Here is a 23965-nt window from a genome sequence, read left to right on the forward strand (position 1 = left end):
CCGGCGACTAGTCCAGCTTCCATTTGTGCGATTCGGTGACCCACGCCGGTTGTTTGTACGTTCTTGAATTACCAGGCCCAAATTCGCAACTGAGAGTGGTCTTACGGTCAGCTTGAATTTCAAGACGCAAAGGGGTTATCGCCTTGCTTCGAACAGCTCGTCCATTTCTTCTAGGGATCGACCCTGGGAGCATGCCATACATTTAGCCAGCCAGTCACAGATACTCAGTCAGTTGGGCACTCACGGGGATTTCAGGAACATAGAACACCGAAAATATGAACGCGAACAGAGAATCACCCGCTATGATCCAGCCAACTTTGGGACCCAGCCCAGCTCCTGGTTTTTTTAGGAGGTAGGGCAGACAGAAAGTGGACACAAAGGCGGAAAGTCCATCGACCGAAGTACCATAGCCCATGACTGCAATGGGATGAATCAGCTTTGTCGTCAGCTATGTCTGATCTGTGCAGACTCACACTTCTTGCTCATGGATTTCCCTCCAATCTCGGACGCCATGAGGACTACATTCAGCGGTTAGTTTAATTGTATGCAATCACCGATATGAATATAGAGTACCAATTGCCCCTCACATGAAACGCACTGGAACATCTTACTGCCAAAGAACACCATCACTATACTCGCAAACACAGTGTGCGGAAATTCCAGGCGAGTACAGGTGGTGAGGATGTCTGACATTGAATCAATGTGGTGTTAGTAGATTTCAATTAAATTCATACCACCTCTTTTCAGAGCCACTCTTCGTTCACTAGATACTACTGGTATTGCCAGTGACAGTGTGAATATCCAGTGATAGGACTACTGTGTTCGGTAGGGTTGACCTTGGGCCTGTTTGTAAACGGTTAATGGTAGCGCAGAAAGCAAGAGAGAAAGCCGGCATGCGGGAGAAAGGTAAGTCCAGTGTTAACAAGAAAAGAGCGTTCGTGATAAGATATGCATGATATCAAGGGGCGTTTGGACGTGCAAGGGAGCTTGAGACTTCCGCCGGCGGATGATGAATGCAGAACGAGCTATGACAGACCACTTGTTGCACTGTGACGGACGAGTAACAGTTGTTCATACCCAGACAGTGACTTACAAGCACACAGGAGCAGTTAGACTGTGCTAGCCTTGTGTGGCGGAGCAAGACTTAACATATGTCAGTAACAGGGCTGTCGTAGTCAGGTCCAAGGAAGATTACTCGAGGGAGTTTACCTAGCTCCAGAAGGAATACCTCAGCGACATAAAGCCTAATTAATGTTGTTACAAGGATACATATCGTAAATGATGCGTCAAATTACTTGGTTCCCTTACTGGAGGGCTTACGTGGTGTTGGATTGGTGGTCGTCGCACTAGCATTGCGATTCCTCGTCAACGCATTAGATCGTAGTGTGAGATTCACGGCATCTGAGAAAAGATCGGACTGGGTATACGAATTGGTTGTGGGTGGAATGACTGGAGATGAGGTGCTCTCTGAAGTCGATGTTGTTGGAGGCAGAGACGCCTGAGATGAGCCAGATGAACGTCTTGTATTTGATGGGCTGTGGAAACAATGACTCAGCAAAGTTGCATGATGCTTGATGAATAGAGCTCTGCACTTACGGTTGATAGCCACCCCATATATCTTCCGTCGAGCCTAGAGTATGGCGATGATTCAATTTAGGAGGACGCCAACCCAGCCTGTGCATAGCTAACTGATCTCCTTTGGACGCAGCTTTGAAAAGCTTCTCCCTCTCCCGAGGATCCATCTCATGAGGCGAGGAGCTATGGGGTTCAGTCTTAGCTGAGACCGTCGTTATCGAGGATCGGGGAGAGTTGGAATTGATAGTTGAAGATCGAGAACGGGATGATGTGAAGGAGCCATGAGGAGCTAAAATCCCGCCCGTGTTCTTGATACGAGGACTACGAGTCGTGCTAGACCGTCGGGATACTGCAAAAGTACCAGAATCTGAAGCTGCCTTCACTGGCAGCCCATGATCACTAGGAGTACGGGGGTCCGTTATAGATGTCGCTGAGTCGAGGGGAAGATCGAGCGTGGTGGCGAGTTGGGTCGAGGATGAAGACGATGCATGTTGAGAGAAAGGAGGGAAGTAGGATTGACCTTGATCATAGTCATCTGGAAGAGGTGGGCTAACAAGAAGTTCACTAAGACTTGGTAGAGGTGGAGACGAGAAGTTGGGTGGAGCGGACATGCGAGGGGAGAGTGAGCTTTTCCGTATAAACGACGGCCTCTCCTGATTCGTCTTGTGCACTGGAAGGGGTGTGAGGTGATCGTTTACTTCGGTCGAAGATACCGATCCACTGCTGGACATGGGCGCATCAGGGGGAGTGGTAGGGGCATTGACGAGAGCGATTGGAGCTGTGCCGCCAAGCTGTATGTTTTCGATGGAGTGGATGATCTTGTCGATTGGGGGTGCTATATTCTCTGTTGTTTGATCTGCAGAATGAAATAAATATGTAACACGGTTTGTTGTGACAGGAGAGCACTCACGGATAGGAGCAGGCGGCCGCTGCTGATCGACATCCTGTGGGATACTTGCAGCCGTATCTTGGGCTGTGACCATCCCCTGTGCGACTGTGATGGAAGGGGAAGTGGAGGCGGGGAGAGAATGAGATGCGATGATCAAGACATATGAATAAGTAGCGAACAATCGACTGACTCAAGGCATATTGATTGAATCACACAGTCGAAGTGAATAGGTATCGATTCACGAATGCATATGTAATGTTACTTATATGCTGAAATTCCATATGAAAAAGTGATTTGGCGTTGAGTGAATGATCTTGAGGTTTGTTACATCCCGATGGTGAGTGACAGGGTAATCATCGATCTCTTCCCATCTCCTCACTCTGCCCCTCTCCTCTTTCCCCCTGAAACTCAGTCAACCCAACCGAGCCGACAGTAAAGTCACCCTCTTTCATTCCCCTTGATATATATAGCTTAGACTGCATTCATTCGCATCTGCCCGAGACTAAAGCTGCGGTGCCGAGACTTGATTTTGATATCTCTCGTAATTTGCATGCACATCCGCCCATGGCAATCACGATACTCATGATACTCATTCCACCATGCTCACGGTATTGTAGACTGGGTGCAACGTGGTACGAGGCGATAGCGACTCCCCAGCTCTCATCTCATCGTTTGAAAATGAGTATTGGCATAGCGATCCATCGATGGTTTATCTTTTCGTGCATACACATAGACTCTGATAACCACCCTATGTAAGATTCATTCGAAGAGAAAAGCAAAAGGGAAAATATGTATAGAAGGAACGGGAGGAAGACATGGCAGGAGATCGTGCGTGAGGATTTCATTAAAACCGAGGGCGATATATTCCTTATCAAGCTTAGGCCTTTCTCTTGAGGTTGGTGGAGAGCTGTGTTGGGGTTCAGTAAGCGACAGGAAGCAATACCAGATGTTTAGCCAACTTACCCATTCAAGACCCTCGTAGAGACCATCACCAGAGGTAGCACAAGCCGCTTGGATGTACCATGATCGTTGTCGGAGAGAGTGGAGACCAAGTTTGTCGGTGATCTCAGCAGCGTTCATGGCGTTGGGAAGATCCTAAAAAGGGTGTTAGTTGCTGCAGATAGAAGACAACTCAGCTCCACTCACTTGTTTATTGGCGAAGACGAGGAGCAAAGCGTCTCTCAACTCATCCTCACTAAGCATCCGTTGTACTATTCCAATGACATCAGCCCATTATCCACTTTGCTGATATATTTGCAACTCACATTCCTCTCGAGCCTCGGTGATACGCTCTCGATCGTTGGAGTCTACTACGAAGATGATACCTTGGGTGTTTTGGAAGTCTATCGAAACATGGCTTGTTATCAGCGATTGTCCTTCCACCCCATTGTTTGAATCGAACGCACAATGTCTCCACAGAGGTCTGATCTTGTCTTGTCCTCCAACATCCCATACAGTGAATGAGATGTTCTTGTACTCTACAGTCTCGACGTTGAAACCTGGAAATTGGGCAGTGTCAGTGGGTCGCGTGAGCGCGTCTGTCGACGTGAAAGTGGATACTTGCCGATGGTGGGAATGGTGGTGACAATTTCACCAAGTTTGAGTTTATATAAGATGGTGGTTTTACCGGCAGCATCGAGACCAACCATGAGGATTCCTGTGGAAGGGAAGACGATCAGCGAATGCCGTTCGAGAGAGATGGATGGATGTTAAGGACGACAAGTTGAAGGAGGGACTGAGGGATAAGACACGCACGCATCTCCTTCTTGCCGAAGAGGCCGTTGAGGAGTTTTGAAATAGAGAGACCCATGATGAGAGATGAACCTAGGGCGAGAGCTTGAGAAGGGAGAGGTGTATAGTCTGACTAGTGATTATACGTGTTGATATAGGATGATGGTGATGACAACTATGGTAGTGGTAATGGTGGTGGTGATGGCAATGACACCTTGGACGTGGCGCAGATTGGAGGAGGAGAGAACAATTCAGTGTAACATCCAAGCAACACGTGGCGGCATTATGGGGATAGGGGAATGTGGCAGTTCCACGCGTCTGTCTCCGCATGATCACAACAATGATGTGGCATTGATTTCTGATTATCAGGGTGACCCCTTGAGCCCATTCAATCATCGTGATGGTTTGGATGCACGTGCGTCATTTTTGTTGATCTACTCTGAATCTGAATCTGGTTCTGGTTCAGCTCTATATATCTGTGTCCTACCCATATCTATCTCCTACACTCTCAAAGATCAATAAGCACCCCGCCTACCAACACATCATGAGTCAGATCGCAGACTTCTTCTATCATCCCTTCTCATCGGCTGCTCTCAAGTTACTCCCGAAGAGAGGGGTCGGAATCAGAGCCAAGAGCAAGAGAGCAGATCGTATACCCGATGAGTCAGTGGAAACCCCTCAACTGTCTTTGCTTGGCTTCTGAACTGACAACCATGACAGCCCCCAGCGTCCACTTTTGACCGATTACCATTCCATCAATGATCCAACTATACGGGTACGAGTACCAAGTAAGTCAGCAGGTTGAGATGAAATGGACACAACCTAACAAGTATTTATGAATCAGAGAAAGTACCAACACCCGTCAAGGTCGAAGCCAAGGTCTGGTTTGCCAATGAACGAACGTACATATCCTACCTGTCGATGGGTTTGTTACTCTCGACAATAGCATCCGGTCTCTTGTTCGGTGCTAGGGATTCATCAGCGAGGTGGTTTGCATTTGCTTACGCTTTAATGTGAGTGGAAATGGGTTACGACGTGAGCTGATGACTCTACCAGATCTGTCGGTGTATTGGTGTATGGCTGGGCAATCTTTCAGAAGAGGTTGACGATGATATCTGCTCGAGATGCTGGGAATTTTGGTGGGTTTCAACATCAACTTGGGCTGTTGCTGACCATACAGACCTTCTCTGGGGTCCCATGTTCATCTGTCTCGCCTTGTTCGTCGCTATCCTAGCCAACTTCATCTTCCGGTTCCGAGAAGCTCGAAAGGAGATCGGTGTCAATCCCTTATCCTTCCAAAACGCATGGTATGAAGCTGGTGTCAAGAGCTCTTGGTTGTAGAAACATGTTACATCTCTTTTCCATTTACAAAACGCATGCACTATATATCAAACGAAATCCATCTGTTCTTAAGCAGTTCCGGTTTCCTTGTAGGCCTGGAGAATCGTCATCAGCGAGTGATCCATACAGGAAGCGTTTGATTACTCACATTCATCTCCGCGTCGAGCTCTTCGGCCGTCTTCTTAGCAGGTCTAGGATTTCGAGGTCTGGCTCCACCTCGACCACGTCCTCGACCACGGGGGTTGGCAGCACCTCGAGCAGGAGGAGCAGCGGCAACACGAGATGCCAAAGATTGAGCTTGATTAGGGTCAATGGCGATTTCAACCTTCATGGGACGTTCTGAACATGGTATGGTTTTCGATAAGGTGCGTTAGTTTTGGTGCGTAATGAGAGTATATGTGCAGAGGTAAAGAAGCCTCGGCGCTACTCTTCTAAAACCTTGACACCAGACCGAAGCGTCTACATCTGATGTAGATAACCTCCTAAGGCCAGAAAGAGAATCACTCGAGTCCAGTTCTTGTTCGACGCTCCTCCTCCAATGACCTGTGAGCATGACGACCAACGCTGAAGCAGCGAGTGCCAGAGCTTCGGTCGACTCTGAGTTATGACAGTTGTACTTGACCATGTATCGAGAGAGCAACGCCGAGGAAGCAAGAGGTATGAACGTGATATCAGGGAAAGAAGACTAACGGTTGTCGATCATCCTGTTGTGGTCTGCAAAGATCAGCAATGTACTACCATTCTATTCACTCACAAGCAGCGTGAGCCTTGTTGGCGTCTCCTCTGTTCTTGAACACTACGGTGGCGACACCGGTGCTTTTACCAGTAGCATTGTATGACATTTGTACGGTTCGTACCGGACCGACTGTAGATTGCATGAGATCCTAGTATGTATCGTTAGCACAGAGGAAGTGATCGGAGGAGAGAGTAGACTCACCCTGACAGCAGCTTCTGTTACATCTTGAGGAAGGTTACTAATGATGATCTTGATGGCCTCGGCGGTGAGAGGTTTAGCTGGAGCGGCAGCTTGAGCAGCGGCTTTGGGAACAGCAGAAGCGTATCGAGCACGAGCAGATGTGGGAGCACCACCGCCTCGCTTGCCACCTCTCCTCAACTTGGGCTTAGCTTGGATGATCTACAGATAAGAAGAGAAGGAACGTAAGGGCAGATGAGCTGAGAGGAACGCGAAGCGAAGTGGGACAAAGCGACCGACCTCGTCGAGTGATTTATCGATATCCATTGTGAGTGGTTATTTGGTGGGGCTGAAAGGATACGATTAGACAGGGTCGATCTTCGTTGTTATGATAGCTTTGGGTATTATGATATTGATAGGTGAGATGAAGATGTGAGATGGGTGCTTGTAGACACGTACATGAAGGGACAACTGGATAGCCAACAGCACTCATCGGTGTTATGTAATCCCCGAAAGTGTGGCACTTGAGGTTGTTGTAAGACCAGCTATCTATGACGCAGTTGTCGTTGCACAACTTATCACTCTCACTCATTTCCCATCTCGATTCTGTCTATCATACACACCTTCACCCTCTCCATCTCCATCGTCATCAGACCTCATCCATCCTCCTACCATACGACACAGGTCAGCAGCAACCATCCGCACTGGATCCAGGTCGAACTCACCGTTATACCCTTATTGCTGCTTAGACTGCGGTCCTCATCGTCACATGGTTTCAACGCGTCCCTCCCCTACCCCTGCGCGGGGCCGAATACCCTATCCTACCGCCGCCACCTATACTCCTGGTGACAGCAACACTTCGCCAGCCTATCTCGGCGCCTCCGAACCTATACAGAAGACCACATCGAGAGATTCGGAGCGGGAAAGGAGAGTGCAGGGCTTGAAGAACTGGTGGAAAGGTTTCAGAGAAAGTGAACAAAGCGGAGGACCGTCAAATGCCCCACGTCGTGGTGTCTTTGGCGAACCCCTGGCGGAGTCTATAGAATACGCCTCTGTTCAGGTATCTACAAACGGCCCGGATGGCTCGCTGTATGTCTGGGGGTGAGTGGAATCTTTTCGGGACTTGGCTGACAACTTAGCGTGATTCCTGTGGTCGTCGCGAAATGTGGTCTGTACCTCAAGGAGAATGCGACTGGCGTCGAGGGGACCTTTCGAATATCCGGCTCCGCCAAGAGGATGAGAGAGCTGCAGACACTATTCGATACCCCGCCAAAGGTGAGTCAACACTGGTATGATGATCGCTGACCTCTCAGTACGGTAAAAACGTTGATTGGAAATCACTACCATATACGACTCATGATGTAGCTACGATTTTCAGAAGGTGGGTCGAGATCTCCACCGAGCATCGCTGACAGTCAGATTTCTCACCCAGATGCCTGTAGGTCTCACCGAGTGATGATCACGCTGACAATCAGGAACCTATAATCCCGTTCGATTTTTACGATGACTTCCGAAATGTCCTATCCTCTCACCTATCCGAAACTCTGTCCGCAGACGATGCGATCGCTCAATACAAGAGCCTCATCCAGGCACTTCCCAGGATCCATCTATACCTGTTGCTCTACGTTTTGGACCTTCTGAGCGTGTTTGCTCGACGGGCGGATAAGAACCTGATGACCGCCCCAAGTGAGTTTACCGTATCCGAACCCCGCTGACATCAGATCTCGCATTGATCTTCGAACCGGGTGTTCTGTCTCACCCACTGCATCAAATGCGACCGAAAGAACACGTACTTTCACAACAGGTGCTAGAGTTCTTGATTGAACATCAAGATCACTTCCTCTTGGGAATGGAATTGGTGAGTTACATGTCTCGCAGCGCTCCGCTGACAAACAGAAACCCAAGAAGAAGCGCAAGGAAAAAGCACCGTCGACGGTCCCTCAATCCCCTCCACTGGTCAAAGCCGACTCTGATATGATGTTGCCCTCCGAATCGGACGATGAAGCACCTGCTGGAGGATACTATGTTATCGAAGGTCCGGGTCGACCGACTTCACCAGCTTCCCCGCCAGCTTCGACCCTTCCCAACATCAGCGCCGCCAACCTCCTTCCTTCTCCTCCGGTCAAACCGAACATCGCTCCCCCCGATCTCATGGAAATGTCTGAATCCGACGAGGAAGCACCTCCTGGTGGGTACGAGATCCGAACAGGTAATCCAGCATCCTTACGGGCAACATTGCTCGCGAAAGCTTTGGCTCGAGGAGAAGGGGCAACTCCTATCGGAACTGGTGTAGCCAGGAGGAGGACTTTACCTTCACGAAGACCTGGAGAGTTTGTACCAAGATTGAAGCGGACTGCCAAGGAGGCACCTTGATTGTTGTTTGGGTTCGAGGGACAATATCTTGTTGTTGTATGTGACTTGTTGATGACTCCAACGCTAATGCCTGTATGACATGTGATGCATATATACAACGATAATTGATTAATAGTTACAAGTTACGAAGACCACTTAAGATTACGTCTATCCATTCCGGCTCTAATCAAATTATGATGAATTGCTTGCAGTGCTTGATCCACACCACTCTCTGACCTGATCTTCTCACCAATTCTTGCCGCTTTCTCGATCATCACCACATCTGTGGTTGCTTTGATCAAAGCATTGGCGATAACGTCTGACCGCAACGACGGTACTTTGAGGCCGACTTCAAGTTTGGTAACCCGGACAGACCAAAAGAATTGGTCACTGCGTGATCATTAGCGTTATTGGGTCATTTGAATGTCTTCAACTTACCCAAACCAAGGTTTGATCAGCGTGGGTATACCGGCCCTCAAACTAGCCCCGACGGTTCCCGCACCTCCATGATGCAGAGCGGCTTGGACTGGAATTATATCAGCTCTCTTCGTCACGGATGGAGCTTACCTTTCGGGAAGAGCCAAGAATGAGGAATTTTATCCACGCCAAAGCAGCTTGCGGGGAAAGCAATATCTTCGCCTTCTTTGGCCGGGTCACCTCCTCGCGAAGACCAACCCTTTGCGATAATTGCTCGTACATCGGCTGAAGATTCATTCGTCAGCTACATTACATGCCAACGTAAAATGATCGCTCACCCTTCTCCACCGCTTTGATTATACTCTTCGTCATTTCGTTGGGCCGGGGAACAACGATAGAACCGAATCCCTGCGATGTAAGCGATAGTCCTAACAGACATGCAACTCACAATATAGACCAACGCCTTCCCGTCCTCCTTCGCTTTGTTTAAGAACGCATCCAAATCTGGCGATGGGGACCAGTCGGTATCGCTATCTTCCAAATTCCAATAACCAGTGATAACGATATCATCATGCCAGTCAAGGGGTTTGGGGACAACCGCCGAGCTGAAGTTGTATAAGAATGGCACTTTGGTCACCGACAATGCGGCCATATCTGTCGACTTGAGGTTGAGATACTTCTTCCTCCATCGATTGATCTGTCCAGCCGTAGCTTTCCACATGATATTATCGAATAAGACATATGTCGAGTAGTTGAAACTAGGGCCCATTTCAAACGCTGGAACCATGAAAGCATGAGGATACGCAGATGTCCGCGTCCAGGGCATGGTGAAAGCTCGAAAGTATGGTATCTTCAACGCCTCAGCGATGTGTATACCCGCCATGGTCGAAGGACTCTCGATGAGTACGTCGGCATCGTGACAAGCCTGCCATGATTCGATGAGTACTGAGCACAGATTAGCTTTCTGCAATTTTGCTTTAGCCACTCACGATTGTCGAGCCATTCTCGGAATCCGCCGAGGGATTCTTTAAAGAAGCCAGGCGAGAACATCTAACCGTCAGCTATTGCTTGCTTCACTGCCAACTCACCTTGTGCTCCTGACTCAGTTTCATGAGCGCCGTCGGGTCACCGCCCGCTTGTCTGTGTTCTATGCCATAGCCTTCAACCCATTTTTTGAACTCGGCTAACTGTCAGCATGGCTTGTCGCAAAGTGTTACTCACGATGTGTCACAATGACCACCTTATGTCCATCTTTCAGCAGTCGCAGCCCCAGCGCAATGTAAGGCTGGACGTCGCCTCGGGAGCCAATAGTCAAACAGACGAATGTTCTTGGTGTCAGTCGTATCTGCTCTACCACTGGCTTGTTTGCCAGGAACGGCATATAGGTGATGGCTTCATCAGGCAAAGCTCTCGAGTGATATATAGACTCTCTGCTTGGTGCCAGGATATCGGCTGGATGAGCATCTTCAGCACCAAGAGACAGAGGAGATTCGGCTCTTGGGATGGGCATTGAGTCGAATTGTGGTGCAGGAGGTTTTTGATCGTTGATCAGACTGGTGGTGGACCGGGGGACATTGACCAGTAAGGCGTTGAGGTGTGTAATTACCTAAATGACATGAGCTGATGATCCAGTATTAGCAGCACTCACCTCATCTCTCGAATCCTTATTCCAAAATTCGAAACGCAAGTCACGATGTCCATGAATGTGCAGAGCCATTCCAACGAAGCCCACCCGTAAACTGGGTGCAGGTGTAGCACCTTTAATATCCGCTATGCGGAAGCGGTACTAAAGTTTTGTCAGCGTTCGTGATGACCTTGACAACTCACCTTGAGGTCGGATCCTATGGTATTCCTTCGCCAAAAGCAGATAAAGTGTGGATTTAGGATGATGTGCCCTCGTGCGGGAACAAAATTGGTCGCTACATAGCACCGTTTGACTGAGAGACAAGGTGTCAGCTGGGTTCATCACTCAACCAAAGGACTCACTCCACACTCCCTCATCCTCTTTCAGACCAAATACCTTTGCTGCCATGCTGGCTCTTTCCGCTTTACGAGTTTCTTGCAGCAGCGCATCGCCTCGAGAGTCCTCCTCGTCGTGGATCGACTCGCCTGATTGAGAGGAAGTCCTGAATGAATCCAAGGTCTGTTCAAGATCCTCATCTGTTGCCACCACATCATGACCGGATATCTGGAAGATCACCGGTGGTAGCTGTACGTCAGGTTTGTATCGTCTCTGGGCGGCCGCGAGGACAGCAGTCTGCAATGCTTTGGTGAACCAGGCTTGTTCATTAAACACTCCTATATTGAATTCCAACCTATTCCCGTAGCTCACAGTGAGGGTGCTATCCTCAGGCATGGTTTGAGCGATCGGTCCGAAAAAATGTTTGCGCGCTGGAGATGCGGATCGATGTTCTGAACCTCGTGGGGAAGAGAAGGATCGTTTGAGCATCTCAGCGGGCGGGGTTCTGACCTTTTGCACAGCAGATTCCTCTTCAGTAGTAAAATCGCCCTGCACCACTTTCCCACTGAGCGAACACGAGTCAACCTGACGAGTGTTTCTTAGATTGGCCTCCAAGCCAACAAGAGTTGCGAAAGAGTGGTAAGGGCTGATTCCCTTGATGGTGGTACGATCCAGCGGCACGCAACAGCGCATGTATGACCATTCGTCGGATGCCTCTTCTTGGCCATTCGCCGATCTCCATCTCGCTTTCGCACTTCTGAAGAGAGCACGGTCAAAAGATCTTCTCCATTGATTGGCTGATTGTTCAGTGTCCACGGTGAAATGAGTCCTTCGTAAGCCGACAGGAGTTTCGAGAGTAACATAGAAATCGCAAGGGTGTTGGAGATCCATAGGATCGCGTTCGCGAACAGAGGACACTGAGGGTCAGCATAGGGCATGTCAACCAAGACTTACATAGTACACTCCGTATAGGTCTGACTCGATCAGACTCATTGGCACTGGGATACGTCGTGACCATCTCAGGTGTGAGTTCCATCCATACACGCTTCGCTTGCTGTAAGCCAGGTCTGTGTATCGTAACAGGACCTGCGCATATGACATCTGGCCCGCTAGGTGTCGGTGTCGGATCTAAAGAATCGGGTGGTATGATCGCATGGAATAGGAGTCTGTGTGTGGTGAGATGGAAATTGCCAATCATCATCACACCCCTGCACGGTCGTTAGCAAAGTCGGACCAGAACTCCTGATCGCGTCTACACTTACTTGAACAAAGAGCCTTTGGTATCTGCTAGCATACGTTCTGCTTCACCTCCTTCCATCAATCCTGCAATATCGCCGAATTCTTCCTTGATAGCTAGAAGCTTCTCCTCGTCCGAGATATCTGATACCCCGACAGCGGCGGATTCAGAGGCTATAGAAGGGTTATCGACCGATGGAGGTTCTTCACCCAGCTCGGGTGAAGGCTCTATGGCATCGACTTTAGGTAGAACAGGTCGATGTTTATGACATTTCGGTAGGCTCATCGATGCCAAGTTGGACAGGGACATGGCTGACAAATCAGCTCTATTGCTTCGTGATAAATTACTCACCTGTGAATCTCGCACTTAGCGTACTTCTTTCCCTCTCTGTCTCTTTCAAAGTCTCATCTATCCACTTCTGCAGCCCGTCCTCGTCCTGTGTGGTTTCCGTAGGGAGCTGAGCCGCGGCGGACGTGTTGGACATGTCAGAAGTACTACTGGCTTCATCTTCGTCGCTATCCGCTTCACCGCCGGCGAGACCGAGATCACTGTTTCCTCCTGCCATGAACTTGAAAAGGTCGAAGAGCTGACATGAGGACGGCATTCCGCCTCTGGTGACTTGAGTTGTTGCGGCAGATGTATCAGATGTTGTTAATGGTGGTACTGGAGTGGTGGGTGTGGCGGGGTTGAGACGAGGTGAAGCAGAAGGTGAAGAGAAGATGTTTGCGAGTTTTTTGGTTACGGCGGGCATGATGACAGATGGCCGAGGGTGATGGACTGGGGTGACTAGGTGAGTACGCCTTACGGCTGCCAGTGATACAAGGTCTGAATGTGATGATGAGGATATACAACGTATGCCGGTGTGTGTTGAAACTGTGGTATGTAAGATAAAGCAAGAAGGAGGATGAGGAATGCTTATGTATCAACCTCGGCCAGAGAGAGAGAGTAATCAGGTACGAAGGTGGAACTGCAATTGCAATCGTATTACCGGGATTGGAAGATCCACCGCAGATCTGCTTCCGGTAAAAAGAGAAAAACATACTGCAGGAACCTTTTGCTTTATCCGGAACATCCATCGTAATTGTGCAAACATAATCAGCTCACCCACCCATCCGTCGGGGTCCGGGTCATCTCCGTCGGCTGATGATGACCCAATATGTCAGACGTCACTTGAAGATACTTGCATATGTCTGGCTGCGATCTGTATACCTCGCTACAAAGAAGAGCTTCAACCTCTACATACTCTACACTGCCCACAGCCAACTGGGCCCACGATGATTTTCTTTGTGTGACGCAACAAATCATGGTCACCGATCAATTCCAATAATTCGGCCTCACAGGTTCGGCCAAAAATCTGGGTGGTGACGTTACCCCCTAATGCAGTTCTTTCAATCCGCCACTTCGGTCTCTTCTTTCGTTTTGTGAGATGACTTGGGATTGCCCATTCGATCGGTTGTGTCCAAAGATATTTAGTGTGTTTGATTCGGTGATTGTACCACGAAGCCCCTTCTTGAGCTTGCTGGATTCTGGAGCAGTTCGCACACATTTGAAGAAGGATTGCGGTCCTGATCAGTAGCATTTGTCAGAATGACAACATCAAAAGAGGGAATTTACTTGCGGTTTTTCCAGGCTTGGTCTCCTGTCTGTTGTCTTGAGAGAGCCAAAGTGGCAACAGTGTCGCCAGACTGTTTGACTTGCTGGCTAAGTACTTGGTCTTTTGCTTGGGATCTTCTCTGATGAACTTCAGCTCCTGAGCCTAACCGCCTTACTCTTCTCTCCCTTTCATTGTCCCTTGCCCATGAATAATCCCATTGAATCTCGTTTCGTCTGTCCTCCTCGTATTCTTGAAGCACCGAACTAGCGGATGATGATGAAGTCACTGAGCGTCGTTCGACCTCTTCCAGTATCAGCGGGTTATACCTGGGTCGTCCAAAAAGTTGTTTGGGGAGGTTCTTCACCCTACACTTGCCGATGCGGACCTTCTTTGCCCTGCTTCTGTTGGATAGATGAGATTCTTTAGCAAGTCTACGTCCGATATGGTATTGTTTCCCCGCCCCCTCTGATATCAACTCACAATGATCCAGAAGTGTAGCTAATCTGCCCTGGCATTTTGTTTGGGAGTAAGATCAAGACTGGTACAAGCAATTCAGGAAGATCGACAATGATTCAAGGTATCAATATGAACGATGATATGAAAGTACTTTTCTAGCCAGAAGAAACAATTCGTGAAGAAGATGAAAGATAGAAAGAGATTGTCAATGAGCTGAGGGAGAATACATAGAAAGACGGTGCAGTTTGGTTTTCAGACTTGAGTGATTGAATGGGTGGTCCGTGCAAAATCTCTCGGGTTTTCCTGATCAATCTTGATGTACATGCATGAATCCATTCCCGTACAATTACATCTAGAAAATCTACAACTTAGCTCTGACCGTGTCATACTCTTCTTCATCGATGATCAACCGATTCATCCCCTTGATTATGTCTGAGGCGTCCTTGTCAATCTTAAGCACTAAGTCTTTACAATTTGGGATGTCATCGATCAATCCAACGGCTATGCCAGCACTGGATCACATATCGTCAAATCCTCATTTAAATCAGATAATTATCGGCTTACTCACGACCATATACCAGCATCGCGATCTCCTGTTTCGTAGACCTTCTTACCTCGAGCCCCGGCGACAAGTTCTCTCAAATCCTCAAATTTGGCTCCTCCAGGTCTTCTTTCCAGTCTCACGACTTCAGTTGAGACGGCATTTCGATATACTCGAGCGGTATTACGGAGAGTACTGTATTCCATGCTCATGAGCAATGGAAAAATCTCGACATTCACGAACGACTTACCGGAAGATGTGAATAGTATCCTTTTCAGTAGACTCGACTATCTTCTCTTTGATCTTCTGGTGTATAGGAGATTCGACTGTGCACATAAATCTAGTTCCCATATTGACTCCCTATGACATCGTACGCATCAGCTTGAACATGTGTAGCGCAGAGAACAGCACTCACCGCTGCTCCAAGAGATAAAGCTGCTGCCAGACCACGACCATCGGCAAAACCTCCAGATGCGATATATGGGATTGATAGCTCTTGGGCTGCTCTAGCAAGCTGGTATCCCTGTCAGAGCCGGTATCGAACCCACTGAAATAGCGAGACACCTACCAAAACGATCCCTCCAATATCATCTTCTCCTGGATGGCCGGCGCCTGTATATGGGATCAGCTTTGTGCTACACTAGTAGTGAATGGCCACTCACATTCGAAGCCGTCTATACTTAGCATATCCACCCCCATTTTCTGACCTGATAAAGCATGCTTCACTGTCACGCATTTGTGAATCACGAATCTTTTCGGAACAGCATCTGACGCTGAGTGCCCTGGTGGTCTATATGTCTTGATAAACTCGATGAGGGGTTTCGCTGTCAAGCGGGTTAGCCTAATGCTTTACATTCGTTAAAATGACCACTCACGATTGTTCCCTGCTGTCTCAAATATATCCACACCTTCTTCCAGAGCAGCTCGAGCGTATTCAGCGCTGAATTTCCAATAAGCGAACCATCTTTCTTCCCTTTAAGGAGCACTCACTAATCAGGCGGGTTTATCGAAGGTAGTAATGTGATGTTGACACCCTGACTCCACCCATCAGCTGACTGTCTTGGTTACTATAATCGACGTATACTCGCAAATTTGCCTTGTCCACTTCCTATGCGTTTTCGGGTCTCCCGTATAGCTTCTCGAAGGGCATCGGGACTAGGCTGCGTCAACGCGGTGAGCATGCCCAAAGCTCCCGCTGAGGCGACAGCGGCGGCGAGAGGAGGGGTTCCAACCCATTGCATCCCTATGGAGGTCTTGTCACTACCAGTAACTCTAGCATATTGACATTCGCACTCACCACCTTGAACTATGGGATACTATGGGAAAAGGCTTGTCAATCCAAGTCCTTCACTTAATGACTTACCTTTATCCCCAAGATACGCGTTAATTCGGTAGCGATTGGCATTTCCGCGGAGAGACACTAAGAATGTCCGTCTATGCGATTCCGTGGCTGATATCTATGGGAGATGATTCGATACTGATATGATTATGACAGTGAGTTTACTAACCAATGGTACTGTTACGACTGTGATGACTGCAACCGTAAGGAATGAATATCATTCGAAATGAACAGATGGATCACTGTGTGTTGATTCGTATCCGGTTAAGATGAATAACCGGGAAACCCCTATAACTGTATAACTGTATAACTGTATGATATACTGTATGTATGCATCATGGAGTATCAGGTCATTACAAATCAAATAAATAAACAATGTCAAGATATCAAGATATAAGATGAGGATGAAGCTATGGAACGTATATACGACTGTACCCATCAACTCTGTAGGTTGAGTAAATCAATCGTTAGCTATAGCAGTCCTGTGGGATCTGCGTTTTGCTGAATACCAACTCACTTTCTTCGGCAGCATGGACACATGTGATCTTGAGCTGAAAGTCGAGATGCCAGACTCTCTCGACAATCGTTACAGAGCGCAAGACACCTACTCGTAGGTTAGCACATATTCCAATCCTCCTGGTATATACTCACCTGCATGGCCATAGAATGGTATCTCTCATCTGAGTCATGCAGACCACACATGCTCTTCTCCTCTCTTCGTCATCCTCATCCACCGGCTGACCTGCAGAGAATATCCTTCTTTCCTTTACTATCTCTTGCATACCCAGACTAGGTTGTGGAGTTGATGGACTATTTGTCAACAAAGCAGCATACCGTCTTCGAGTAAGGGGAGTCGCGTTCCTCGAGGTCAGGTGAGCAAGCAGGACTGGCTGGATATCGTCACCATCCTTATCCTGATTAGCGACCAAGTCTTGATAAAGAGCTTGTTCCTCGATCTCGCTATCTGCGCTTTGGTTGCTTGAGGTCGAGCTGGCATCATCTTCCCAATCCTCATCATCATCTTCCAGATCCACTTGACCCAGAAGGAATCGATTGTAGGAGACTGCCTCGGCTTGGGAGTCAACAGCGGTAGATACACCGTAGCTTGGCTCAGGCGAAGGTGTGCGGTAGGCCTGAGCTCTTCTCATCGCTTGGACTTCGTCCACTCTTCGAGCAATCCTTCTTCGAGCAATGGCTAGCGGTGGTTCTCTCCAGGCCTCTCTTCTCCAGACTCTCCACTGTCGTGGTCCATACCACCATCTCTTCAACCAAGCTTTCTTTATCAGTTTGATGGATTTCCGTCCGACAGGGGTAGCCATAATCATGCCCCATACGAAAGCTTTAGCACTCTTGGCACAAGCCCGCCAGAACGCTTTTTGTTCTTTCCAGTACATACTCTCCGCATGAGGATCAGCTAATTGTGATACTTCGATGTTGGTAATTTCCATGTCGAAACCCTTTACCCCAGTGACAAACGTCTTGTGAACATCGCTTCCCGTTGCTGACATTTCAATCCAAGGTCCACGGTGCTCTTCGACGGTGACGAGTTCGTTTCGTAAACCGGAGTACTGAGTCGCTTCGATACAAGCGGTACCGATCTTGAGCAAGGTAACTCCAAAGTCGTCATGTTGATTTGGTACGACGCCCTCATGGGGAAGTAAGCTGACCAAGGAAGGGATATAACCGTAAGTGAAAAGGTAGGTGATAGCTTTGAGAGCGACAGTGAAAGTGATGACCACAGATAGCAGAAGGGCCATCTGATTGGTATATCAGCTTGGTCTACCTACGATGGGCGGTGATATCAACTCACCAGATGTGTTAGGAAGGTGAAGCTAGGGAATTTGAGAGGCGCGGTCAATAATGCATAGACGAAATGCATCAAACCTAGTGTCCCGCAGACTCCCGTAGGAAGGAGCAGATTGTCTCGTAAAGACGAAGATAGCTCCGCGGCTTGCAACCAAGCAAGTTCTGTGAGACCTAACCAGAGTTGAAATAGGGCGTGTACGTCTGGTCGAGGTCGACTGCTTGATCCAGTAGGGTGGTGATGGGTCAAGGGTGATGAGTACAAATGTAGAAGGAAGGAGTAGCCAAACTGAGCTTAACGTCAGCCTAGCAGATTATGATACTATATAACAAACTCACCAGGTTAAAGCTCGCTCCGACATCCCTTCTACGGCTGAACCATTTGCATCAGCATCAACGTGGAGTATATTTGAGACACGACTTACGACCTGTCCAATCCATTCGCCAATCCACCACATGCCAGTCCCGTACATACGCTAATAAACACCTGCCAACAAACCTTTGTCATCTCCATATTCCCTACCCAATTGCCAATTCGTATCAGAGGACGACCAAATGACCTATTATCGTTCAGCTGAGGCCATAGATTTGCCACTTGTAGCAAAACAACGGTGAAGATGATCCATGCTCGAGTCAGCGCGAATATTCCGGGTAGTCGGATGTACATGGGTGTTGACGGATGGGTCAGTGTCCGCGAGATCGCATGTCGAAGTCGATGTAAACCTCGTCGGGGAGGGTGAGGCAGAGGTGGAGGTGGTGGTGGTGGTCTAGGTCGACGGACGATATGGTGTATACGATTGAGCAAGATTGCCTATCCGATCAACAATTATTATTTGGTCGCATGAGTGGTTCTTCTTCAAGGGACTAGAGTGTAAGTGATTGACTTGTTGGGCGCAAAACACCTACCATCAAGACAAGAAGTACACCATATCCAGACCCTACGAAGCTGAGCGGCCCTATACCGCCAGCCAAAGCTCTGCCTTCTCCAGGCTCGTCGAATAGTTCCTCGAGTCTGGCGTCGTCACCCGAAGCTCGACCGGATTTGAAGTCGAGGGAAGTGGTGTTGTTGGGGGAAGGAAGGGAGAAGATGAAGTGGTGGAGGAGGTGAGAGAGGCGTGAGCCCATGGCAGTGAGCATGGGCATGTTGGGGTGGATTGCTGATTTGATCCGATGCTATCGTATAGTGATCAAATATCTATCCAACAAGTAAGTTTGGGAACACTGATGCTTAACATCACCTCATCCTCCCACCACGACGGCAGCCACGTGGAACCAGAGCCGAGCCGAAGGAGAACGCGGTCGATCGCCGAACATCAGAGACAAGTTTAAAAAAGTTGAAACAAGATATCCACCATGTCCATATTCATGTAGATGCAACAATCAGCACTGCAAAGCAAGACCATCTTACCCAGCTGGAATGCTTGACAATCACTCAGACTGTGATAACCTGGGCGGTCCATCTTGTTCTCGTCGGTCTGAATCCCCTGTATCAGATCGAGAAGATGGAGATTTCCTCGGTCTAGACGATCTCCTTCCCGAACCTGAATCACCTTTACCTGCACCATACTCCTTCTCGACCTACGAGATACCGGACGATGTCGACTTGAAGATCAATGATGAGGAAAATCGAGGAAGACAGCTGGTACTTAGGCTGGTGGGAAGTCATCCCCTATGGGGTCATCATCTGTGAGCTATCTATCAATCATTCCCGACTCGGATGCACGTGTGTTGATGATAAGCAGATGGAATACCGCTCGAGTGTTCTCGACTTACCTACTGAGGAATCCCCCGTTGGTGAAACAACGGCGAATATTGGAATTAGGAGCAGGTGCAGCTCTTCCTTCGATAGCGTGTACATTGGCAGGAGCGAGACAGGTGGTAATTACGGATTACCCGGATAATGACTTGGTGGAGAACATGAGGTTCAACGTGGACGTTAATATACCGGGAGATTTGAGAGGGAATGTCGATGTGGTAGTGAGTTTTATCAATTAGGTCACGGAAAGTTACAGTACTGATGGTGAACGCAGGGTCACTTGTGGGGTCACGATGTCAAGCACTTGATGGCTAGAACCGATAACGAAGGATATGAGCTGCTCATACTGAGCGATTTGGTATTCAATCATTCTCAGGTAAGTTACCCTCTATCCTACTTGATCTTCAGCCATCTGACATTACATACTTCATTTCTAGCATGACGCCCTGATCAAAACGGTCAACTCAACGCTCTCATCTTCCCCCGACGCATGCGTGCTAGTATTCTTCACATCACATCGACCTCATCTAGTGAAAGAGGACAACGCATTCTTCCCTCGTTTAGCAGCATCGGGCGATGGATGGGTATATCAGAAAGTAGTAGAAGAATGGGCCGGTGCAATGTTCGAAGATGATCCAGGAGATGAGAAAGTCAGAGGTACAGTTCACGGTTGGAAAGCTTGGAGAGTTCAACAAGGCGAACAACCCGGTGAGATACACTGATGGATAGATAGATATCAAGATACACAATTATGCATTTTATAATCATATCAAGCTACATATTCACATTTTCATCCTCATCTCAAGCAGTTTTTATATTTTGTCATCTCATATTTAGTTGTCATTAAGGTAAAATTGAAGTGTTTGATCGAGAATATGATTGTTGACATGGTAGGCCAAGATACTGTTCTTAAGGTATGCGTATTAAGTCATTTTGTAAATACAGAAAAAAATCTATTGGAATCTTGCGGGGATGGGCGGAACAGGGGGCACAGCTGAATGAGGTGGCATTTGCATTGGCATAGGGGGCATAGGGGGCATAGGGGGCATGGGAGGCATCATTGGAGGCGGCATGGGTTGACCCGCTCCGTTGGGGCTTTGAATAGGAGTTTGGCCTTGGAGAGATCGATTTGCAGAGAGTCGCTGTAAAGATCATCAGCGATAGTCAACCGCCAGTTGTCTCAACTTACCTCGTAATAAGCAAAATCCTGTAGCAGACTGGTCTTGGACTTGGTTTGGTGGTCCAGGAAGATTTGGAGTACCTCGCATCCCGCCTCGTAAGGCAGTTCTTGGGTATCACGCGAATTGGTTATAGGCTTCTTCTCGGGAGTATTGGTAAGACGTATGTGACGGAGGGCTCTGTAAGGGGTATTAGCGAGGGGTCATGCTCACGAGAGAGCAACTACTCACTGCGAAGGGACATCCCGAACAAAGATCCATTTAACCTTGAAGATGCCTTTCCACTTATCTTGAGCCCAGACAGTCGAATTGGTAGTTTCATCGACACTATCTATGCGATCAGCAACAGATGCCGTTATGTATTCGCATGAACTCACGGTGTCAACATCTGTGCCACACCACAGAAATGCCTAGACCCATTGACGGAAAAGAACAGGTAAATTGGTCCTGTTTCATGCGATTCTCGGAAGGCGTTATCCAATCGCTTGTTCCCTAGAACTGTCGAAGACCAGATTTCATGCTTGAGCGATTTTTGGACGTCATCCTCCTGCGAGAACGAAGATTGGTCAGCAGGTCTCCATCGCATGAGCGTACAATCACTAACGGTATAAGATTTGATGACGAAGAATCTTGCAGCGGCAGGTCGACAGTTGTACGTGGCCGGATTCAATCCCTTTTGCCTAGCCAGCTCGATGACATCTCTGTCTTGATTGCTCACCGCTTGATTCTGCATCATAGCAGTATTAGGAGGCGATGGATACGCGGGGCTGAACGGAGCACCGAGATAAGGGGGCTGTGGGAAAGATTGCATACCCTTCATCGCGAGCAGATGTTGTTGCTGGAGATAACCGAAATTGGCTTGTTGCATGAACTGATTCTGATCCTGAGGCCATCCACCTCTTTGGAACTGCTGTTGAGGTTGAGGAGTATAATTTTGTTGTCTCAAAGCATGTTCCCTCTCTTGCCATGAAGTAGTACCAGGTCCAAATGATCGAGGTGCGACCAAAGGGGTATGATCAGCTCCGACCAGACTAGTGACCCAGCTTGGCTCATCGCTTGGACGCCATGAAGCGCCAGCGGTAGCAGGTTGAGGATGTCTGAGGACATCCGTTTCGAGCGTCAATTTTCTTTCCGGTTGTTGGAATCCTCCATTCCCCTCTACGCCCATCATCTTTCTACCTAGGTTCATCGCATCGAACGCATCTTGTAGTTGCTGAGAAGCAGCTCGATTCCATCCGTCATCTTGACCGGTGGGGATACCAGGAGACCAGACACTGGGTACGATAGGACTGATAGGTGGATGTTCGTTATCACTTGACTTGGACAATGCCATTCGCTTCTTGATCTCCTCCCTTTGTTCTAATGTTAATACAGCAGGACTTCGTTCCAATCGCTCACGAACTCGATTGGACGAACCGTATCCTTGAGTCAAGCTTTGATGACGTTTGAGATCTGCTCCAGGGTGGTTGTTATTGTCAACTTGCAAGTTATGAGAGTCCGGAATGGGGAGTTGGAATGGAGGTAAAGCAGCTGTTGAGGAAACAGGAGGTGGCGTCGGAGGTGTGAAAGGATTGCGAGGGGTCGTAGTCTGTGATGGTGGAGAAAGCGCTTGGATGATGGGGCGGTGGTGCTAAGACGGGAGTAAGCTCAAGTTCTAGCCAATTGGTACTCACCTCGCCAACACCCTTCAGACTGGTACTCCTTCCCAAACCTCCATTCTCCGAATGTTTTGCTTGAGCTCGTAGACTCTGTGTGCGAGAGACGTTCGCTCCGACCGAGGGTCTCTCTTCTTCCACTTGAGCAGGGGGAAGAGACACCCTGTTGAACATGGCAAGTGAGGATAACGAATGAGAGGGAGCATGAGACGAAGGGGATTGAGCTGGAGGGGGAGAGCCAGGATCCTGAGTGGCGACGGAGATTCTTCTTGGTGGACGAGGGGGAGGGGCCATGCTGGTCATAGTCGGTTTGGGCAGTTCAGGAGGAACCTCATTTTGTCGACTCAATGTCGGGTTGGCAGCTATCACATCGTCAGCAGGGAACTGGAAACGCAAATGTTAAGCACCCACCTCGTCTCGAGGGCAACGAACTTTGCCTGCTTAAACCTTTACCCCAATTAGACGTTTCCATACCACTGGAACCCTCTTCTGCTTCACCCTCCGGTACGACATCTTCCGTTCTGACCTCCCGTCCACTGCCTTTCCTTACCAATCCACCTTCAGAAGTTCCGGAAGACAGACTACCACTTCGAAACCTGTTCACACCTGATTTCATCCTTGAACCATGAAACGCTGAAGAGGCAGCTGGGTTGGTGGATATGGACGATGAAGGTTGATGCCTTGTTGTAGACACGGTATTATGCCTTCTGAGTAGAGACTCGCTGTCTGGAGCAGGAGGACCATTGTTGGGTTGTTGGGGCTGTGCAGGTGCTGGTGCACCGAACGAGTTGGCAGATGGACCTCGAGGTTGTCGAATGGGCGCGACTGGTGCTGACGCCATGATGAGGGAGGGTATGCAATACAAGATACAAGTCAGAGTATGTGGGATGCAAGAGACGTGCTGAGAGGTCAATGATGACTGTGAAGATGAGATATGATACAAAGAAGAGATGTATGATATGATTATGTGATGGTTTGGTGAGATGATGATGTCAAGAAGAACCAGTGAAAAGGGGAAAAGGGCGTATAGAGCGGACCTGTGCGTGTGACCTTGGATTTGACACTCTTTTACCTCTATAACCATCTATAGACAACTATGCAGTCTATCAATATGGAATGACGATGCTAGAACAAAAGACTGTGCTTGTAATGGATGCTTGATGCAACGGAGGAGTACTATAGGGAAATAGGGAAACGGGATCCACAGAACAATCAAGGATGACAATCG

The 23965-nt window shown here is 48.5% G+C and overlaps 12 protein-coding genes across 12 annotated transcripts; 4 read left to right on the forward strand and 8 right to left on the reverse strand.

Annotated features, from left to right (window-relative positions):
• Nucleotides 1-135: 135 nt before the first annotated feature.
• I203_104750 (uncharacterized protein) lies at nucleotides 136-2558 on the reverse strand (the record flags this gene model as incomplete). The annotated part of the gene is made up of 6 exons (XM_019143663.1): nucleotides 136-183; nucleotides 245-417; nucleotides 474-518; nucleotides 1321-1535; nucleotides 1597-2431; nucleotides 2486-2558. The coding sequence occupies 6 exons, from the start codon at nucleotides 2556-2558 to the stop codon at nucleotides 136-138; spliced, it is 1389 nt and encodes a 462-aa protein (XP_019006712.1).
• Nucleotides 2559-3341: 783 nt separating this feature from the next.
• I203_104751 (ADP-ribosylation factor) lies at nucleotides 3342-4274 on the reverse strand (the record flags this gene model as incomplete). The annotated part of the gene is made up of 7 exons (XM_065517605.1): nucleotides 3342-3371; nucleotides 3428-3559; nucleotides 3611-3675; nucleotides 3730-3807; nucleotides 3871-3963; nucleotides 4059-4121; nucleotides 4220-4274. 7 exons carry the CDS (start codon nucleotides 4272-4274, stop codon nucleotides 3342-3344), a joined length of 516 nt encoding a protein of 171 aa, XP_065374423.1.
• Nucleotides 4275-4739: 465 nt separating this feature from the next.
• Nucleotides 4740-5536, forward strand: I203_104752 (uncharacterized protein; the record flags this gene model as incomplete). Its single annotated transcript, XM_065517606.1, has 5 exons — nucleotides 4740-4858; nucleotides 4916-4983; nucleotides 5040-5208; nucleotides 5252-5334; nucleotides 5430-5536. 5 exons carry the CDS (start codon nucleotides 4740-4742, stop codon nucleotides 5534-5536), a joined length of 546 nt encoding a protein of 181 aa, XP_065374424.1.
• Nucleotides 5537-5604: 68 nt separating this feature from the next.
• On the reverse strand, nucleotides 5605-6776 carry I203_104753 (uncharacterized protein; the record flags this gene model as incomplete). The annotated part of the gene is made up of 6 exons (XM_065517607.1): nucleotides 5605-5631; nucleotides 5685-5875; nucleotides 6227-6240; nucleotides 6287-6420; nucleotides 6474-6671; nucleotides 6750-6776. The coding sequence occupies 6 exons, from the start codon at nucleotides 6774-6776 to the stop codon at nucleotides 5605-5607; spliced, it is 591 nt and encodes a 196-aa protein (XP_065374425.1).
• A 442-nt stretch (nucleotides 6777-7218) lies between these two features.
• I203_104754 (uncharacterized protein) lies at nucleotides 7219-8164 on the forward strand (the record flags this gene model as incomplete). Its single annotated transcript, XM_065517608.1, has 3 exons — nucleotides 7219-7538; nucleotides 7589-7724; nucleotides 7892-8164. 3 exons carry the CDS (start codon nucleotides 7219-7221, stop codon nucleotides 8162-8164), a joined length of 729 nt encoding a protein of 242 aa, XP_065374426.1.
• Nucleotides 8165-8220: 56 nt separating this feature from the next.
• I203_104755 (uncharacterized protein) lies at nucleotides 8221-8822 on the forward strand (the record flags this gene model as incomplete). Its single annotated transcript, XM_065517609.1, has 2 exons — nucleotides 8221-8307; nucleotides 8355-8822. 2 exons carry the CDS (start codon nucleotides 8221-8223, stop codon nucleotides 8820-8822), a joined length of 555 nt encoding a protein of 184 aa, XP_065374427.1.
• Nucleotides 8823-8944: 122 nt separating this feature from the next.
• I203_104756 (uncharacterized protein) lies at nucleotides 8945-13166 on the reverse strand (the record flags this gene model as incomplete). The annotated part of the gene is made up of 13 exons (XM_065517610.1): nucleotides 8945-9191; nucleotides 9240-9327; nucleotides 9369-9503; nucleotides 9557-9581; nucleotides 9667-10163; nucleotides 10208-10243; nucleotides 10440-10824; nucleotides 10867-10988; nucleotides 11033-11155; nucleotides 11205-11975; nucleotides 12133-12386; nucleotides 12441-12642; nucleotides 12767-13166. The coding sequence occupies 13 exons, from the start codon at nucleotides 13164-13166 to the stop codon at nucleotides 8945-8947; spliced, it is 3285 nt and encodes a 1094-aa protein (XP_065374428.1).
• Nucleotides 13167-14025: 859 nt separating this feature from the next.
• I203_104757 (uncharacterized protein) lies at nucleotides 14026-14524 on the reverse strand (the record flags this gene model as incomplete). Its single annotated transcript, XM_019143657.1, has 2 exons — nucleotides 14026-14410; nucleotides 14490-14524. 2 exons carry the CDS (start codon nucleotides 14522-14524, stop codon nucleotides 14026-14028), a joined length of 420 nt encoding a protein of 139 aa, XP_019006706.1.
• A 302-nt stretch (nucleotides 14525-14826) lies between these two features.
• I203_104758 (uncharacterized protein) lies at nucleotides 14827-16411 on the reverse strand (the record flags this gene model as incomplete). Its single annotated transcript, XM_065517611.1, has 11 exons — nucleotides 14827-14977; nucleotides 15034-15201; nucleotides 15257-15366; nucleotides 15422-15520; nucleotides 15575-15618; nucleotides 15669-15830; nucleotides 15882-15946; nucleotides 15997-16040; nucleotides 16095-16249; nucleotides 16304-16322; nucleotides 16370-16411. 11 exons carry the CDS (start codon nucleotides 16409-16411, stop codon nucleotides 14827-14829), a joined length of 1059 nt encoding a protein of 352 aa, XP_065374429.1.
• Nucleotides 16412-16755: 344 nt separating this feature from the next.
• I203_104759 (uncharacterized protein) lies at nucleotides 16756-19291 on the reverse strand (the record flags this gene model as incomplete). Its single annotated transcript, XM_019143655.1, has 7 exons — nucleotides 16756-16789; nucleotides 16863-16949; nucleotides 16997-18102; nucleotides 18156-18437; nucleotides 18488-18521; nucleotides 18574-18959; nucleotides 19055-19291. 7 exons carry the CDS (start codon nucleotides 19289-19291, stop codon nucleotides 16756-16758), a joined length of 2166 nt encoding a protein of 721 aa, XP_019006704.1.
• Nucleotides 19292-19565: 274 nt separating this feature from the next.
• Nucleotides 19566-20626, forward strand: I203_104760 (uncharacterized protein; the record flags this gene model as incomplete). Its single annotated transcript, XM_019143654.1, has 4 exons — nucleotides 19566-19834; nucleotides 19891-20125; nucleotides 20179-20280; nucleotides 20342-20626. The coding sequence occupies 4 exons, from the start codon at nucleotides 19566-19568 to the stop codon at nucleotides 20624-20626; spliced, it is 891 nt and encodes a 296-aa protein (XP_019006703.1).
• Nucleotides 20627-20857: 231 nt separating this feature from the next.
• On the reverse strand, nucleotides 20858-23578 carry I203_104761 (uncharacterized protein; the record flags this gene model as incomplete). The annotated part of the gene is made up of 7 exons (XM_019143653.1): nucleotides 20858-21046; nucleotides 21094-21262; nucleotides 21314-21409; nucleotides 21460-21629; nucleotides 21687-22712; nucleotides 22756-23099; nucleotides 23149-23578. The coding sequence occupies 7 exons, from the start codon at nucleotides 23576-23578 to the stop codon at nucleotides 20858-20860; spliced, it is 2424 nt and encodes an 807-aa protein (XP_019006702.1).
• Between the last annotated feature and the right edge of the window lie 387 nt (nucleotides 23579-23965).

The sequence above is a fragment of the Kwoniella mangroviensis genome (genome assembly GCF_000507465.2).
Source record: "Kwoniella mangroviensis CBS 8507 chromosome 1 map unlocalized Ctg01, whole genome shotgun sequence".
NCBI classification, from domain to species: domain Eukaryota; kingdom Fungi; phylum Basidiomycota; class Tremellomycetes; order Tremellales; family Cryptococcaceae; genus Kwoniella; species Kwoniella mangrovensis.